At 34.4% G+C, this 19,357-nt stretch overlaps 1 protein-coding gene across 1 annotated transcript in view; it reads left to right on the top strand.

Moving 5' to 3' along the window:
* Nucleotides 1-2,334: 2,334 nt before the first annotated feature.
* The window catches only part of MS3_00010308 (uncharacterized protein), a gene marked incomplete at both ends in the record, with an annotated part of 53,994 nt that continues 36,971 nt past the window's right edge, over nucleotides 2,335-19,357 (top strand). The window contains 5 exons of the mRNA XM_051218668.1: nucleotides 2,335-2,411; nucleotides 2,453-2,824; nucleotides 8,237-8,410; nucleotides 10,328-10,430; nucleotides 16,720-16,852. Of these exons, the coding sequence (XP_051070500.1) occupies nucleotides 2,335-2,411; nucleotides 2,453-2,824; nucleotides 8,237-8,410; nucleotides 10,328-10,430; nucleotides 16,720-16,852 (859 nt within the window). The remainder of the gene's footprint in view (nucleotides 2,412-2,452; nucleotides 2,825-8,236; nucleotides 8,411-10,327; nucleotides 10,431-16,719; nucleotides 16,853-19,357) is intronic.

Raw genomic sequence — 19,357 nt, forward strand, 5'->3', positions numbered from 1 at the left:
GGATTGAAATCCTTGCTTCCCACTGCAGCTGAAGTTATGGAAAGAGTCGTCAAAAAGATTCCTCTGAAAATATTCAAGCGGTTATCCCACAGCCTCCGAATAACAATGTGTCGTTCTCCCAAATAAGTCATTTAATGCAAACCTATTGGTTATTTTGAAAAGCCTATATCGTAATTTTCGACAGAAACAGAATTTTTTTCAATACTGACAAATGCGGAATTCTAGTAATGAATGCCTGATAGAAGTAACATATAGGGTAAATCGTAGGGAAGATATCAAAGTCTTTCGCTTAGACATTATGACATTTGGAATCAGTGGTTTATCAAACTCCTTACTCGAAGAGATATTAACGACAACCCATGCGGAATCCTCTAAGGGATGGCTCATGTATACTTTAGTTTGGCAGATGTTTTAATGTTCAATCAGTGCCAATTCTATCGCAAAATTTATTTTACACTTCAGTCTCATAAGAAAGTATAGCGATGACCGCACCATTCCGTGAGCACAAATACTCTTCTCTCAAGTAACAAACAGGTTATCAGTTGCGTCTTGAAAAGTTCCCAACTTGGAGGACAACTGAGAGAACTTGTAACGGCAAATAAAGCCTTGAACCGAGAAGTTTGTTAAATCTTTGATATTGATGCTGACCTCAATAACTTTGTCAGACACACCCTTAGTGAGGGTGTTCCGTTACGCATCTCAATCAGATCGTGACAGGGTACTCAATAATTAGCCTGCTTAGGTCAAAAACCTCTCTGTATATTGAAAACCCTTCAAATGACCCCTTGATCTCCTCCATTTTTGACCTTCAGTTTGACTAGGTTTGATATATTTTAATCATAAAATTATTACAACAGCGTTGTCAACCAGGAATATCCAAGAAGACTTTGGACTTGCTGAGCGAATTCAAAGCCAAAGATGGACTAAATCCTTGCTAAAAATGAGTCTTCTCACCCAGTGAACGGCTCTCGAACCCGCCAATTAAATCTGTGCATTTATATGGATCACCCAACGTAAGCTAGAGATAAACCAAACAGGTCCCCTATGTTCTTAAGCATTACCTTGAATTCAAACATTTTAAGGCTTACACGGGCAATTAAAATCCACATGCTTTTTAGCCAGAATTTTAAATACAACCTTAGTTGCATAGTTATTGTTTTCGATGCCAGTGATTTATTCGTACTATTTTGATTAGTTAGAAGTAACCTAAAAAAGGCGCAATAAATGAGGTAGTAGTTTCTTATCCGGTAGGCCGTTAATGCGATTCCTATCGTTGCGTTTAGTGGTGTTAGACATTTTGAACATTTGTGGGTGGATCTTAATGCTCTAACTGCATACAAGGTTTTCTGTGCTCAAATTGTTTTACCAATCTCAGTATTCATGTACGTACCTGGTTCCACACGCTTTAGTAAAATATTTTCGTTATTCCACTTGTGGGACATATTATTTCTCGATGCTTCACTGAAAGCCTTATTTTATGTTCTAAGCTCGCAGTCGTTCACCTAGGCTTTCACGTGGCAACCTTTCCGCGGTGATGCATATAATTCGCATTTACTAGGACACTGACCTAATACTTTTTTATAAAAGACAAGCAGAGTTGCGTTAGTTGGTTACAAGCTGTATATCTCAACATTCTGTCTTAATTCTCAGTGTGATTTGGTTGAATAATATTTCCGAAGTTTAAGGGGCAAAACAACCTTTCATATCGGAGATTCGGTTGCAGGATAAAATGTTTAAGATAACTGGAATTAACCTACTCCCTGCTTTTCAGGCTTCCGGAACATCCCAACCTACTACTGTTACCTTTTATACCGTCTCAGTCTTGTCGCCTGAGCCTCAAGCATTCGTCACACAAATAACTACAAAGAAGTGTTTTTTATCGCGGTGAGACTGCGATTTATGGACGACCTTTGAGCGACGCCAGTGACCTTAAGAGTGTCTACCTACTTAATAGGGTTAAATGAGGGTTATAAAGCAGTTTGAAAAGTAAGTATTACGATTCACAGTTGATGGTTTGGGGCTAGGAATTAGATTTCCGGACTGACATAAGTTAAAATGCCAAGACGCTATTTGGCCAAATGAGTAAATAAATTTCGTGCCAAAATCCAAGACCTACTATCCTAAATCTGATTGGTTCGTCCACAAGTTATAGCCTCGTCCTTATCGCTCTCACTTTTCACTTCATTACACTGCTCTGATCAGTAGTCTTTTTTGGGGTTCATTTTCACTATATTTAATAGAACTTGTGTCTTGTTATTTGATATAACTTGACTGTTTTTTGTAATCACGCTGTAAAGCATTTGTTGTATTTCAAACCTGACTTTTTAGGTGCTGATGCCCTTAATCCAAGCTACTTTATCGTTTGTTGTGGAACTACGAGATTTTCATAATATTGATCTGTACCATCGTGGGTGAGTTATTTACTGTCTATGATAATCATAAATTGAAATAGCTATTACCAAGTTCGTACTCACTTAAAAACAGGTGTGCAAACCACAGGGACTACTGGATCTAACAATGGTAAATCACTTGCCTTTGTTGAACCGCCATCCCGTTGGGAACGAGCTAGTACACGACTCAAAGTGCCAGAAGCTGTAAAAGCCAGTTATATCGAGCCGAGTGTTTCTGTTCCAGCTTACGCACCAGACAAAGCATGTAGCAAAACATTGCTGATCATGTATCGAGATGAGTCGGCAAGGTTATGTGATGTGTTTGAACAGAGGGTATTGGTTCAAGTTGATCCGATCAATTTAGAGGAGTCTTTAGTAAAAAACGATCTTTTCCTATGCGTTGAGCTATGGTTTGTCGAAGACCCGCTTGACAGGCAAGTCAAATTTATTATATCTAGTAAATAAAGTGAATGTGTCGGCTTTTAAATACTTTTATATTTCTGCTTTTATCTTTCCGGTAAGGCAACTATTCCTTTTAACATTCCAATAGCTTCTGTACTTTAAATGATTTTGAGCAAAAACGAATAGGGCTCATGAATTATGCTCTTTTTATAATTTTCGTCAGTCGGAAAATGGTGACTTCCAACACAAATAAGTGAATGAGAAATACGACCTAGATAATAAAAGTGAAACAAAATCCTCGAGATTCAACCCAACAGCTCTCATCTACTGTGCTATAATGAAATTACTGGCACCAATAGTTCTTGCATTCCCACCAGAGCATATATTTCCACACCTTACATAGAAATGAATTAATCGACATCTGATACCATATAGGCTCATCAAAAATGAGACTAATAAATCAGAAAACAACGATGAGAAACTGATCATCTATAGATTTTAAATCTTCAAGAGCGATGCTGTCAGTAAATTTAATGTTCTTAGGATATTTATTACCTAGAAATTTTGAGAGACTTTAATTTGATATCGTGCAGTCCACTGCATCTCTTGTAATTACGCATCGGTAGTTTATAAATATGGCTAGCATTGGACTTGATGTGTCCGTACTTTATGTTTACTTCTCTAGCACCAGGTTGTCTTTTTCAGTGCATTTTCAATCTATAATGATATTTATTCTCCTTTTAACATAAAGCAAAATAATTTGGCTTTGTAAAAGTTGACTATTTGTAGCTTGCTGTCTGTTATGTATCATATCTCGTAACGTTTAGAGTATCTCTCATATCCAACATAACGAATACTTTGGTAAATCTTATGTTCAAAAGAAAAGTTTAAGGAACACAGATTTCTTGTAATTAATGCGAAAAGAAAGCCATTATAATTCAAGTGTTGTTCAGTTTGTTACTTTTTTCTATGAATAATCCCAATTGTCATATTTTTCCAATTCTACGTATAAATTTGGAAAGTGAATTTTTCTCAAAGAGATGCATAGTGGGATTCATTAGACTGTACAAATGGTATCATTGGCTAAGCGAGGGTTTTTTAAACCTTCATTTTGAATTTATCTCATCTACGAATGTTTCCCAATTTACACTTATTGACCAACTATTAAGTACTTCTCAATATTTTTCACGAACACCCGCTCACTTCACACTATATCATTGTCAGTTGGAGCTGGCATAAACCACATTTCTCTCTTTATCATCTGAACTGTAGGTTATCTAGTTGAAGAATTACCGGCGAAATAGTGCGCACTTTTATTGTGTATGTTTTTGTCAATGTCCTCGGTTTTTGAATCACCTTATCGAGTCAGTTTGTGATAATCATGGCAAAATGCAACAATTTTTAACTCATTATATAATTTAATAAATCTTAAACTTTGATAAATGTTGATATCTTCCGTACGAAGCTTCAAGTATAATTTCAGGTTCTTAATTGAATTCAAAATCGGAGACTGGCTTTAAAACCCTATTCTTCTTTTTTATGTCACTAACTGAAAAGTAGAACGGTTTTGGGACTCAATATTTCTGTCAGCGCTTGCTGTTGGACATCAGACTAATTATGTCATTTCGTTAGTGATAATTCAGCTTCATCCAAGGTTCAAAACATTCTCCAGAGTTTGTCTCGTCACCAGTTGATGGTTACTATGTCAAAGTTTCACAAATATATCTTCCGTTTTTTTACCTCATAATTTTAATACGGTACACATTTTCAAAAAAAAGCTGAAACAAACACTTAGATAACTATGATTATTTTCACTTAACAAGTGATCAATGAATAATTGTTGGTCCAAGTATTGATCAGCATTTTTTTAACATTTTCATCATGAGCTGAAAACGATTTACTGTGTTTTTGCTGCTAGTGTTGATAAGTTCTACTGCTCTAAGGTGGTTTTGTTTTATAAGACTATGTGAGTGGTTACGTTGATCTTATATGATACGTTAGAATTTGGCTGTCGCTTCTATGCTTTGATTTAGTGCATAAATCGTTTTTGTGATTACGTCATCTTTGTATTTTTAATAAGTATGTGCAGACAATAATTGTCTGTTTCTTCAAAATAAAACAAAAATATTCCGTGCCGAATTATTCAGAATTAATATGCTCCACTTTAACAAATAACAAATCAAGGTCCTGCAATTGTTCAGTGGGTTTTATATCAAAAGAAAACAATTAATAAGGTATCAAATATAAAGTTTCTGAAACCAGTTGACAAAATGATAATATTTATGGAATATGGTTATTTCGATGGATAATAAAATTATTATTCTGTCAACTATTTAAACTTCACACCAAATTTAGTTGTCTACTTTGATTTTTAGTCAATTTCTACCAATTATGAGCTTAGGAATTGTCATCGAAAGACTTTATTGGATGTTATCCAATCCCCTCAATAAATAATCAGTGACCATGCCTTTTGATAACAGTTTATCCATATACATCTCTAGGGCACTTAAACTTATATACGCGTAAACATAGGTTTCTCTCCACCGTTCTAAAGGGTGTAAGTAAGCATGGATTCTTCGCTAACTTATTATATGCTTTTCAGTTTTCTCATTATACATGATGCCTTTAAAACGATACACATCCAATTACCTTCTAATTCTTTTCTTTTCGCCTCTATAATTCTATCAATAATTTTAGGATTTTATAGCATTTTAGTCAATTCTAGCAGATACTTCATCTTACCCACATATTATCACGTTATTTGCATACACCAATTTTCTAAATGCTTAAGAGAAAATGAATTGTTGGTTTTTTTGACCAAAGCCCTCTTTTTACAAGCCATAACCGTACAGTCCAATTACATTTTTCCTCCCTGGCTAACTCGATAAATTGATATCTCTTGGGATTGGCTAAATAAATAAATAAATAAATCTTATTTCACCCAACAGTATAAAGATAGCGCCTTTTATACGCTCTTCACTGTCGCTATCATCATTATTTTGCTCGTGTGAAATTTTCAGTCTTTCAACTTGTTTTGTATCTTTGAGTATCTTTCAAAGCAAATTTTGCTTACAAGCTGTGAAATAACACTCTAAACTACTGTTTTGTCTCGTCTAATTACAAGCCTCATCAATAACGAAGTCGTAGTCAAGTATTTTGTTACATAACGGCCATCTGACCAGGAAACGATGCACAAAATCTTAGGCAGTTGATAATGTCAATTAAGACAGACAAACATCATCAGTAGTCTTTCTAAACCAGTCACTGTGCTAGAGTGCTTCAACTTATTTCACATTAACTCACTGGTTGTTAGTGCATCTGTATTGCTTATACCCATCATGCTAACTTACACGTACGCATTTATGTACTTTATTTGTATTATTTTTCGTTTAGTTCATTTATAATATCTCAATTTCGTTTGATTCCAATTGAACATCGTTTATAGTATGCGTATATGTATGCACCGTGCACATCTTTGAAATAATACGTGAGCTGGGATATACTCCTCGGTTGATCAAACCGAAGTAGGTGATTCTCGTAGGGAGCCACTTTCTGAGCCTATAACCTAAATGTCTAATCCGTAAGGCGAAGGAGCAACGTTAGATGCTTTCCCATGGTAGAGGGTGACCAACAATAGATTCACGACCGTTGCTGCTACTTTGATGTGGTGTTCGGGCCTACTTATCATAACGAACCAATCGAGCTACACTGGCTGGAACGACCGTTCCTAAAGGTGCTACTATGTCAGACAAGTCGGTTGAGGAGCGGTAAAACTAAAAGCAGCAAACCCAAGGTCCGAGGGCGAAGTCATACTGCTGACTGTACAGAAAGGTGACAGCAGTCAGTTGTTTCCTTCAGACAACCAGCATAACAGCGACGCTGCCTTCCCACAAGGAGGGGTGGGTTTAGAAAAGGTCGACCCTAAAAGTGCACACCTCGCCTTATCCCACGGATGTTCGTCTCCGGCAGTAAGGTCCCAACAAGTACGGAGCTAACACGAAAATTACTTACAAGAAGGTCTTGTGTGACTGGCCTCAAGCAATTGTCTTTTGAGCACTGCGGTCACGCTCTCAGGTCACAAAGACCACCTCTAACCTAATTTCCTTTTCAGGTGTTTCAGGAAGAACCCTTCCACGGTGTGGTAAAAGGGAAGTGATAACTCTCCTCATACATCTAACAGCACTCAACAATAGATTCATACGCTAACTGCTCCCTCAGGATCCTAGGTCCTGTGTGCATCATTGGTTTGGAAGCATGGTTAAAGCACTCGGCTTCCCACCGTCTGTGACAGGTCATATATTAGAAACTCTCTTCATTTACGTTGGTTTGAACATCCCTCACATAATCACCGTGTTTCAAAACCAGGATAGCCATAACTAACATGGAACCTAACACATGTATTTCGCATGCAAGTTATATGCACATCATTTCCATGAAAACCTGACCAATATTGATTTTTTCAGTAGTGAATTCATTCCAGTTAGCGTGTAATTGAACTAAGTTTTACTTTTATGATGACCTTTGCACCATTATTATTATTATTATTATTATTATTATTATTATTATTATTATTGTCACAATGTATTTGTTTTGAATGATTTTCGTCGAACTTCAAAATAAATAAGCTCTTTTGTTTTAAGATGTAGTTAATGATAGTCACGTATTGGTAATCTTTACCTTTGCATTGTGTAATATTTATTTTTCCATATGATAATGTTTTTAAGGTCAGCTTCTCATTGTTTACTTGTACGACTTGTTTCCACACAAAGTCATCTATTGACGACATGTTATCCTCACAGTTGTTCCATATTGAGATATAGTGTCGACCCTTGTATCACATGATTTGGAGCATGGTTTATGGTCATCGCACTGGCATTATGCTAGACTTATTTGCTCTGGAGATCTAGGAACTGAATTGAATACGTAAGCTTTCTTCAGTTACGTTTCGGATATAGAAGGTTACTGAACATTAAAAAAATGATAAATTCGGTTTTAAATCTTCAGCAAGTATACGTTACATGTATATATAAAGTATACAAGAAAGGGACATTTTTATTCCACAGTTCACTCATAGGCATAGATGATGTTTCCACTTTTACTGCCTCAGAATGGAACCTCAACATACAATATTAACACGTTATCTAGTGGGTTGTCCAGGTTCACGGTAGAATGGTTGATTAGTTCGGTCCCTATCAAACCACCCATATTAGTTCATGAGACACAGCTCCACTATCCTCAGGGCACCGCGAGAAGGTCTGGGTCAAAAGTTTTCCCACCTGCCTAATAAGTGCGACAGTGACTGACGTTAAGGTAAGTTGTAGAAGGTTATGCATGATTAGATGGATATATATATATATATATATATATATATATATATATATATAAATTATTTAACAAACTGTTCTGGTTCTCAATTGTTACAAAAGATTCTGTTTTCCTTCTAGACCCTTTGCTCCTGAATTTCTGACTAAGGTATGTGAGCGTCAACTACGTATTCATTTAACACCATCTCGTGGACTTCACTATCATTTCACCGTATTCTTCGATTATTTTCATTTATGTGCTATTGAATTGGCACTTTATGGAGCATTAACAAACATCACTTCAAGTATTATTAGGTAAGTACTTCTTCAATATCCATTTTAAATAAATATATATTGTAAAGTATTCTACAAACTACTGGTTTATGTATTCATCTTTGAGTTATTTCGTTCGTACGGGGGTTAGTAACACCACCAGTCTGCTCAAAAAAAGTAAGGCAGGGTCAGAGCCTACCATCTATTGGTTCAATAAGCTGGACATTGGCTATTCTCGAGCAGAAGCCTAATGGCTTAAACATTCGTCTTTTGTTGGATACATAGTTTGTATTCGTCACAGATTGATTTCAGCTCTGATGCCAGTGGGGAAAACCGAATGTATTTAACAAAAAATTACAGGAATTGTTAATAAAATCTAACAATCATAAAGTAAATGCTTAGTTTGCAAAATGTCCACTAATTGTCTCAAGATGACTCAGACTTCATTGTTCTTGCATTTTCATACAAATCGCATCCTGTTTCTATATTTTACTGTTCAGTCCTCTTGTCTCTCTGCTGCCAGACCTTCTGTTCACGACTGACATCATATACTACTTATGTCAATATAAGTAGCACACACCACACAAGGAGTACTGGGCAGCCTTTGCATCTTAGTGGGGGACTCCTTAGCAGTGCATATTTACAAATCAACCAGGAAACTTCAGGTCTTGCCTGAAAAGCTTAATTATTAGAACTACTGAGTTAACCTCCAACGATACAACTCCACCTTCAATCAGTTTGTGAAAAAAAGGAGACGACCATCCAATATCACTGATGACAACTATTTGATTCCCAATATGTCAGAACTCCATCAGTCATAACTAAATACTCAAGAACCTCTTGGATTAAGTCATTCATGAGCTGACTACCAAAGTTTGGTTGTAAAGGTTTTGTGGTGGTCTGTTTCTTTTGTTGGTAGTATTCGTCAAGGATCAAAAGTTGACATATTTCACTCTACCTAGTTCGATTTAGGTAATCAGATAGTAATACCATTTCGTATAATACATACATTTGTTTACTATGTTACACTGTTTTTCGATCTATAAATTGCTAACTTCTGATTCATTTGAAAGTCGGTTATCTATCAAAATTTGAAAGTAATTTCACAGCATAAATTTATTTTTCAGAAAATATACTTCAGAATTTCCTGTCTTGTTTAAAACATTGTTAATATTTATGTCTTCCTCGATCTTTTAAAATTTTAAGTTATGCTTCTAAAGCCATTATGAATCTACAAAATTATAAGTATACTTCCGGCTTTCAATCTTTTCATTTACTAACTAATCATACTGTTTTGTCAGTCAATTCAATATATGATATATAAAATCAATTCAGATTTTTCATACCATCTTTTCGTCCAGTCCTTTTATGAAGGCATTGGCTTAGTGGTTTAGGCGTTTGACGTTCACAGGTTCGAACACAGCCAAACCTACTTCGGTTTTAGCGACTAGGTATTATCACTAATCCTCATACCTAAGAGTGTGGCTCAAAGCCATTTACATGAATCTGTACCTGGCGAATTAGTTAAATAATTAAAATTTATGAAAACCATCTTTTATCTATATACTTGTGTTAAACGATAATTACTGAAGTTGAGTCACTTCTGTAGTTTCTATACTGAGTATTACGAGCCTATGTTTGTGCTAGTTGGAAAAGCGGAAAGATGTAGTTATTGTATGATATTGAACGTCACCATGAATCTTTAGGTACCTAGATATGCTCCACGGTTAGCTTCTCGGTGTATGTTCCTGAGGATTCTCACACCAGGATAAAATTACTTTTCACGACTTCTTAGTTTTCTATGATTACCTAGTTAAATGTCATTCCATAATGTAAACCATAAATAATTGTTTAAATTAAATGAGTTAAACTTGCAAAACTGTATTTTACTTCAGTAATTTTCGCTATTTGTTTATGACAAATGGTTTCGAAAGCTGTTTCTTTCTCTTTTATACATAGTTGGCCAAAATTTTCACCACATAGTACACCATTACAAACAAACAACCAAATAATTAGTTTAGCTCAACAAACATGGCATGGTATCATTTGCAGTATCAAACAGGTGTGTACATTGTTTGATTAATTATTTATGTTCTTATTCTTATAAATCATTCTGGTTTAATAAAATTATTACTATTTATTTCGTAAAGATAACAGGATTCATTTTGTTGATCCAAAACTGTGGATGAATTGTTTAACTAACAATAGTTTCTAGTTTAGCACCACTTATCTTTTTACGTAAAATGACGTTTTGCGAAATTTTCCATTCATAGACTAATCTTTAATAACTATAGAAAACCAGGAAACTGGTTGACTGTTTCGTCCTAGTATGAAACTTATCAACAGTCTATATCCAAGTCATCACCGAAGAATCAAATCCAGGACCTTTGTGTTTCACGCTGAACCCTTTAAATCACTTACTTATCATCCAGTGGCCTGCATGTCTAACTAATCAATTCATGGTACTGTGCGACGACCTTCCGCCACCTATCTCACGTTTAATATGGTTGAACCATACTAACCACTTTTCTTTACTATAACTTTTAGAATTGTCTGTGGAAGTAAATTACTAATGAGCATATGATTATTATTAGTATTGGTGGTTTGAGGAGATTGTTTGAACTTTCTCATTTTATATCTTGAACTGAATCTAGGTGTTACCGTCTGTATGGACAGTTGCAAAGTTTCCTACTACGACGAGATAACTGTCTAGTACTTCCTAGTTTTCAATAATGGTTTACGACTAAGCCGTTATGTAAACTGTTAAAAATGTTTTTCATTGCGATGTTTCCGATGGTGAAATAAGCAGTCATTGAGAATTATTTATTTGAAAAATATCGAAAAAGACTATTCCCGTCTTTTCTTAAACACAATTGATGTTTATTTGAACAACACAGTTTTTAATCAGTCTTAATGAAGTGGATGCATTCACTTTTTATCTTAAAGCACCTATACCTTTTATTCCATGAATTCATTTTTTCTTATCGAATTATATTGTTTTTGCTTAAAATTTTCTACTAATATTCACTGTTACAAATCCCATTTCTCTGGTATCTATCCTGATCATTTAGTGTCGTAATTTGAACTGATTTATTTATATTCCAGGTTCTACGTCGCGCACGACTAATTGATTCTTATTGTAAATGACTACTCTTAGAAAAAAGACTATTAATACACTATAACACTAATGCTTTTATGAGATTTTTCCAAGTAATATTAAGTTTATAGTCATACTTTTTATTCAATTAATCTCTTAAAACAACTGCTACAATAATTCACCAAATAATGTTTCATAAACAATAAAACTGAAAAAAATTATAAAATAAACTACTCCTTAAAAAAGAAAAGAAAGGAAAACATTATGTATCGATTAATACATTTTAATTAAACTGTAAACCAATAGAAATCTCATCCAGTTACAAAGTGGATATTACTGACTGGGGAAACCTTGACAGAAAATTACACCAAGATTGCTACAGGTTTCTATTCTATATCGGATAATGCTTCAAGACACTAGGTTGGATGAATACTTAGACCCAGCCGAAAAAGTCTTTGTGAACTAACAAATACTAATCTTATATATATATATATATATATATATATATATATATATATATATATATATATATATATATATCATATCAAGGAGCTATTCCATGACCAGATATGCGCTATCACCCATTCTCAACCGGAAAATCTAAGCTAGACCAGTATATGTCTCTCTAGCTTCTATATTATGAAGGCGGACTTTATCTACTTTCTCATCACCATTGGCTCCTCAAACATAGCAGCGTCTCGATTGCTTACTATAAATCACCTTTAGTATTTACAGGGACAGTTTATTGTTTGGATGCTTCATTTTAATGGTCCAAAAACCCTAATCATGACTCATCTCAATCAACTACCTTTTGAACTGTTTGACTACGCCTCCAATCTATGATACCAGTAATATTTATCCAGTTCGTCTTACAGGCTTTCAAATAAAATCGCCTGTCCATAATATATGAAGCTCGGAACATATCAACTTACCTCCTCTTTATACCAGTTTGAGAGTTTACTCTTTCAGAGTGTCTCAAAATCTCGTAACAACCTTTATTAAATTTACTTAGCAATTAGAACTAATAAATCTTAAATAAGTTTTATTTATCGCCCCAAGACTGAATTAATGAGTCATTAGTCTATCAAGTCATTAACTGTCGGTCTGATTCATGTAGAAAGCTGCATAATACCTGATTGAGGTCCACATGATAACGACAGTCAGTGGTTTGAGAATTTAGGTGATATGGCTCAAAGTCATTTGGAGTTGAAAAGATGTATTCACTCTTTATCCTTTTTCCTATTTTGAATTTCAGTATCCTTCCATACATGTCTTGCTCTTCTATCTTCTCAAATCACATTCCCAAGGTTTAGTCTTTTTTTATCACTGCTACTACATTATGTCAATGTTTTCATCTTGTGCCAATCAAATAATGGCAACATCTTTGTTAAGCTCCATTGTGATAATGACTGTCTGTCTCTTTACCCAATCATTTTTAAAGAAAATTGAAGTATTGATCTATAAACTGAATAACTGTGAATACTTGGTTCATTCGCCGTAAACCATGCTAATCACAACTAAAATAAATAATCTGATTTCGACCGTTTTCAGTCACCCAGTGTATCATAGCGACAAGAAAAATATATTGAAACCATTAAATAAACGTTAAAATTTAGCTTTACAAATTCAACGATTATTTTTATTATTCTTTAATTTCTGCATTATAATATAGTTTCAGTCACTAAACAATATGATGAAGTAACTTCTTTAATTTCATTTCATTTTCCAGCATACTTTTAATCAAACATAATGCTTCATTTTTCCATGAACTAATCAGTTATTTTTCTCCATAGAATGGATACATTCTTAATAGAAATTTTGATTATCATAATCTTTTTCTGATGTTTTGTGATATTGTTTCTCTTTGTTAATTTAAGTTAGTGGAGGTAAAATAAACATTTTACAAAACTATCTATGTTTTCACACCAAAGATTAACTCATGGTTAAGTGGTATAGTTTGTTTCTGCTTAACATAATAATTAAAATCAGCGTTTTTCCCAAGACTATCCGAATTAATTTGATCAAGAGTTACGAGTACCTCAAACTTGTTCATTGTCATATGTAAAATGATATTCTCAGATTATGTAAATGAAATTTATGCCGAATATAGTTTTTATACATACATACTTAGTTATTCTATATCATGTTACTTCTATGATGAAGAGGTGACTCAGTGTTTAAGTCGTTGAACTTTCGGCAACGAAGTCTCACATCCGAACTCTAGCTCTACCGGATTGATTTACGGCAACCAAATAGTATCACCAGCCAACACAATATGAGTGTTATTTCAAAGCTAAATACACAAATCTGTATTTGGTAAATGAACTGAATAATTATAAAATGCTACCAATAACTTACTTTCACATTAATCAAACCATATCTTATGAACCAACTAATAAACAACCAGTCAATTTGTTCTTAACTTTGATAAACTAAATATGAAACTCATATATCAACTGTACCTACCATAAATATTACTCTTTTGTTATAATCTCTGTCTCTCTTAATTAAAATGATTTGTTGTAATTAAGTTGCAACGAATTGGAAAGCAATAATTTTGGTTATATTGTAGGTCAATTGTTAGTTTCGGTGTTTATGTCTTTTATCTATATTATTATTACGTTTGTTATTTTCATACTACCCACGTATATAAGCAGTAATTTTATTACTAATTCTCTGGAAATAACTTATAACTTAATTTCAAACCCTTTTTGTAATGACTTTAATTAATTGACATATTGATAAAACATTTAAAGAAAAACCTAAGTTATCTATTATATATACGTAAATGTATTCTGATTGAATATGTTAATATATTTGCGTATATATCTCGTAATGACCTCTTATAAGTTTTGTATTCACTGAAAAATATATTAATCAACTGTTAATATTACTTTCTTGGTAGTATTCAAATAAAACAATTAAATGTCTTAACATTGTTTATGATTTATTTTGACCTTTAAAAAATATTTCAATTTACTAAAATACAAGTTCATTTACTGAGCTTTTAGTCATATCTTGATTATTTAAGCGGTTGTGTTACTGTTCGATTTGTTCTTAAGTGAAATAAGTCGCATGAGGATTGTGTTTGAACCTGAGGATAGTTGTTTACAACCATAGAACTCTAGATGGGAAATTTGTCTGTTTAGTTCGCCTGTGTTAACGAATACAGCAACTTCAATACCTTCTAACGTGCACATACAAGAGTAATGGTAAATATATATTACCCAGAAATTACAGTCAAGGATGTGCTATCATATCTTTTTATCTTGAATTTGTAACTTGATTAGTCTTATATTACACTGAAAATCACATCATAATTTGAACTGTACCACTGATCGTGTTGGATTTGATTGCAATATGAATCACTGGATTATTCCTATGACATTATTTTCTTGTTTTCTTACGTGATTTAATAATCGTTGAAATAACTATCATTCTCTGTTTACACTCCTTCATGCTCTTATGACTATTAATTTTCAGTATGATCTGGAATATTTCGGTCTGTGTTTTGAAGACTAATTAGTTTGGTATAACTATCGGATTTCCAAAAGGGTTTTTATCCTATCTTTAATTGTATTTTCAACAATCAGCTAAAGGCATAAGACTTCTGTGTTATTATTTTCTGTGCACGTTGACAAGGTTTATCTTCGAATTTAAGCGGTCTTTCGAAAACTGTAACTCGCTTTACACAACATCATGTTGAAACGTGTATTGCCTTACGTCTTACGTCGCTCCTTCATCTTTTCTGGTAGTAATCCCCTTTACTCTAGCTCTACAACGACTCAATTACTCCTCGACTACGGTCAAAATAATATCTATGATTGATATTGGCTACCGTCGCTTACGATGTTATTTTCACACTAATTATCACTTAGTCATAATCAACGTACAACATTTTGCGGATGTGCACCAGTCTCAGTTGTCATATTATATCAGTAAGACACGATTAAATGAACATTATGAATAAAAATAGTGATAAGACAGACTAAACATTGAAGGATAAGGTGTGAAAACTAGAAATAAATTCCTTAATAATATTGAAGGTGAAGAATTAATTTTGGTAATTGACTAACATAACATTTTTGACTGTTGAATGATCACTGTGGCTAATGGGGATAAGCATATCTGTCTTCGAGAACACGTGATTTTTTATTATTATTATTATTATTATTATTATTATTACTGTTGGCAAAATGTTTTACGTGCTAACAATTTCTGCAAAAAAATCATCTCACAGATACGTATGTTCTGTCCTACTGTTAAACACCGTCATCGTACAGAATCACTTTTATTCTTTTGTTTATGTAGTGTTCAAATGAAAATCCTTATTCCATCATAAATTGAAGAATTAAAACTATTCGTTAAAAGAGATACATTACTGGGTGTTGTGCATTAATTTTATTTCAATCTACGTCAATTCATGTGTAAATTTAATTAATAACGCTATATTCAACGCCGATTTCATATTCGCAAATATTACACTATTGAGATATTTCAGATTTACCACAGTTGGTTGAAAAACCGATAATCTAGCTGTAAACCAACAAGTCAGATAGTTTTTTTCTCAAATTGCAATACTGACGTTATTCCTCTGTACTATTTAAACGTCTCACTCACTGCCTTCTTGCGGCAGTGTTGTTTACGAAATTAAGAGTACGGGTTGGTGGATACGGAAGATCTACCTATGGAATGTGGAAAACCCTGATTCCAAACCAATGGGGTACATTGGCTCCAGGATTCTGAAAGAACAAATGAAGTATGAACCTAATGTTGGTCACCGACTACTATGGGACTGCATCTCCTGATGTTGCTTCACTGCCTTGTGGATTAGAACTGTAAGTCAAAGGATTGGAGTGTGACCCCTTTAAGAAAACCACTTGTTCCTTCTTTGGTGTCCGAGCGGTATTCCAACCCTCACAAAAATCTAATGACGAGGTGTGACGCATATGTTTAAATAAACAAATAATTTAATTAAGCTGTTTATTTACTCTCTGTAGAAGCAACTTAAACTAATCTGCGAAACGTCAAAAATTCTGATTTTTATCCAATGAGGTATCACAAATGTGTTTTTATTTTATCATCAACAATCTACCCAGTGCTTAACCTATTTGAAATTATTAAATCAAACCTTGGTAATGAATAATAACTCTCAACTCTTATATTTAATGTTTGTTTTCAATTATCAAAATTTATTGTGTTCATAATTTTATCTAATTTATTGCCTCATCAACATTTTTAAAATTTATTTTAGCCCAACAGACGTCATTTTGCACTTGCTATTCATCGACATCTCTGTCAAATATTATTAGCGGCAAGAGAATCCATGTTATTATTTTGGCGTGAAAGTCTTCCGTATTTACCTTCAAATATGAGACCACGTATTGGTGAGTTTCTTTTCATTTTCGTCATTAACCTTTGGTTACTTTTTTCGTATATTTTAAATAAAGGATTTTAGTAGTTTTATATGACACTAATTAATGATTGACCATAATAACAACAGAGATGATTCGATTGTCATGAATAGTATCAGCGCGTGAAGTTACTAACTATTGATCTGAGCCGTATTTGTAGGTACTTGATTGTTTGTCTTCATGAATGCAACAACTCGTAGTTGGAGGTGTTGGATGAGAAGTCTCGGAATCAGCCTCAGTGGTATAGATCCATCCTCTTTCTTCCCCTTGCCTTATATTTTAAATGTTAAAATTATCCCATACTTTTTTTATCCTTCGAATTCACCCTTTTCAAATCATATGGTTTATCTTCAATATTTTAAACTTCCACTACTACTGTTACCGTTCGAGTCCCAGAGTGAACATCAACTCTGAGATGCAGGTACACTCAGCTGATGAGTCCCAAACAGGACGAAACGCGCGTCCTGGATTCCACTGCTAGCCACTATCCATCTTTGCTTATAATGCTTGTAAATTAAGGCAATATCGAGGCATACGCACAGTATGCACATATGCCAATAAGAGACTGATCAATTTCAGTCCTAAAACATCAATGGGAAGATTCAAGTAAAGCAATATCAAGTGAATTATATTCGAAGTTATTTTCAAATTTCCGATGAAATTCCTTTTATAAACTGTCTTGTATTCACAGATTGAAATCATGAGTCAGTTGAAGCTAGACCACCATGGAAAACCTGTCTTGTACTCAACAAAAAAATGATATGAATTATTTAGAACGAAAATGTATTTATATTTTTGTTTTAATTACATTTAAACATTTTTAGCATAATCATAAAAACGTGACATAATGATTTTAATACTGAAGTAATAAAATATAACTAGTAATAACATAGATTATGTAACGTCTATAGTATAAATAAAGAAAAGATTTAATCCTAGTAAAAAATACTCATTTTGTTGTATAAAAATAATAAGATACGCTAGTTCAAGGTTATTATAAATTATTGTCCTGGGAAACAATTATGAATAAGAAAAGGAAGTTAAAGGGATAGGAAATAAAACAATTCAAAGAAAGAAAATTCTATAAATATGAGAAATAAGTGTAATGCGTTAGTTCAAATAAATAGACCATGTCTAGAAAATGCAGTCCGTAACACACGTTTCCTCCTAGTTGAGACTCATTATTCGCATTTATCTACGTCCACAGTATTGTCTGTAGTGAGACTCGAACGCAATATCTTTCGCTTCTAACAATCGCTTGTTATTCACTGACCTGCCCCCAAATGTCCTGGTACGGCCGAGAGTGCGGTGAGTCCGCTCTCCCTTTCGAAATGCTCTCACATGGCCACGCCTATATAGCCTCTGCCAGGGAATTCCTACTCACTGCCTTCTCGTGGCGAGGGTGTTTACGAAATTGGGAGGACGAAAAGCGAATGTCCGGCGCTTTAACCGGGATGGCGGACAAGAAGAGTCAGTCAGTCAGTCAGCTACAACGTAGGACCAGGCACATATATGCATCGGTCCAGGTTGTCTTACCTCATTAGCACAGCAAGATGAACACCGGATTCATAGGAGTGGTTAGGTCAAAGGTGGTAATATATAGGTGAAAGATTGCATATAAGGATATAGTATACGAAAAAAGAATTAGTTCGTAGAAAGAAAGATATTAAGCGATTTTAATCTCTTAGTTTAAGAGAAGACAGAGAGTGTATACACCTACGCCATTTTGATCGATTCTGAGCCATGTCACCAAGAGTCTCCAACCATTGGTTACGAAAGTCACGCGGACCCCAACCAAGTAGTCTGCATCTACCAACATGGCTCAGACTAGAAGTTAGTGACTTCAAGCACTGATGCCACGTTTTGGTTTGGCCGCCACTTACTTTCTTCCAACCATCTCGAACACCGGTTAGCATTGCACGTCGTGGTAATCGGTGTTCAGGCATACGTAACACGTGGCCCAACCATATCAGTCGATGAAGATTCACAACCTCATCAACTGATTTACCATCCTTCCCTAATACCCTACGTCTAACCTCGCTATTACTTACCCGGTGATCCCAGCAGACGCCAGCAATATTTCTAAGGCGTTTGTGGTCAAATACTAGTAGCTTACGAGTGTCTTCTACTCTTAATGGCGATGTTTCGCTGCCGTAAATTAAAACAGAACGGACTGCCGCGCAGTATACTCGTCCTTTAATTGATAGACAGATATCTCGCCTTCGCCACAGGTGACGTAAGCTGGCAAAAGCCAAACGAGCTTTTCGAATCCGTGTAGAGATTTCATCAGACACCAACCCATTAGGGCTGATCAGACTTCCAAGATAAGTGAAGTTGTCAACGTGTTCAACTACTTCACTCCCTATCCTTAGTTCGGGTGTTGACGTAGACCAGTCATGAAGCAACAACTTGTATTTAGAGGGAGAGAAGCGCATTCCAAACATTCTGTCATTGTTGCTGAGTGCTACCAGAAGACTC

The sequence above is a fragment of the Schistosoma haematobium genome, chromosome ZW (genome assembly GCF_000699445.3).
Source record: "Schistosoma haematobium chromosome ZW, whole genome shotgun sequence".
Classification (NCBI taxonomy): Eukaryota; Metazoa; Platyhelminthes; class Trematoda; order Strigeidida; family Schistosomatidae; genus Schistosoma; species Schistosoma haematobium.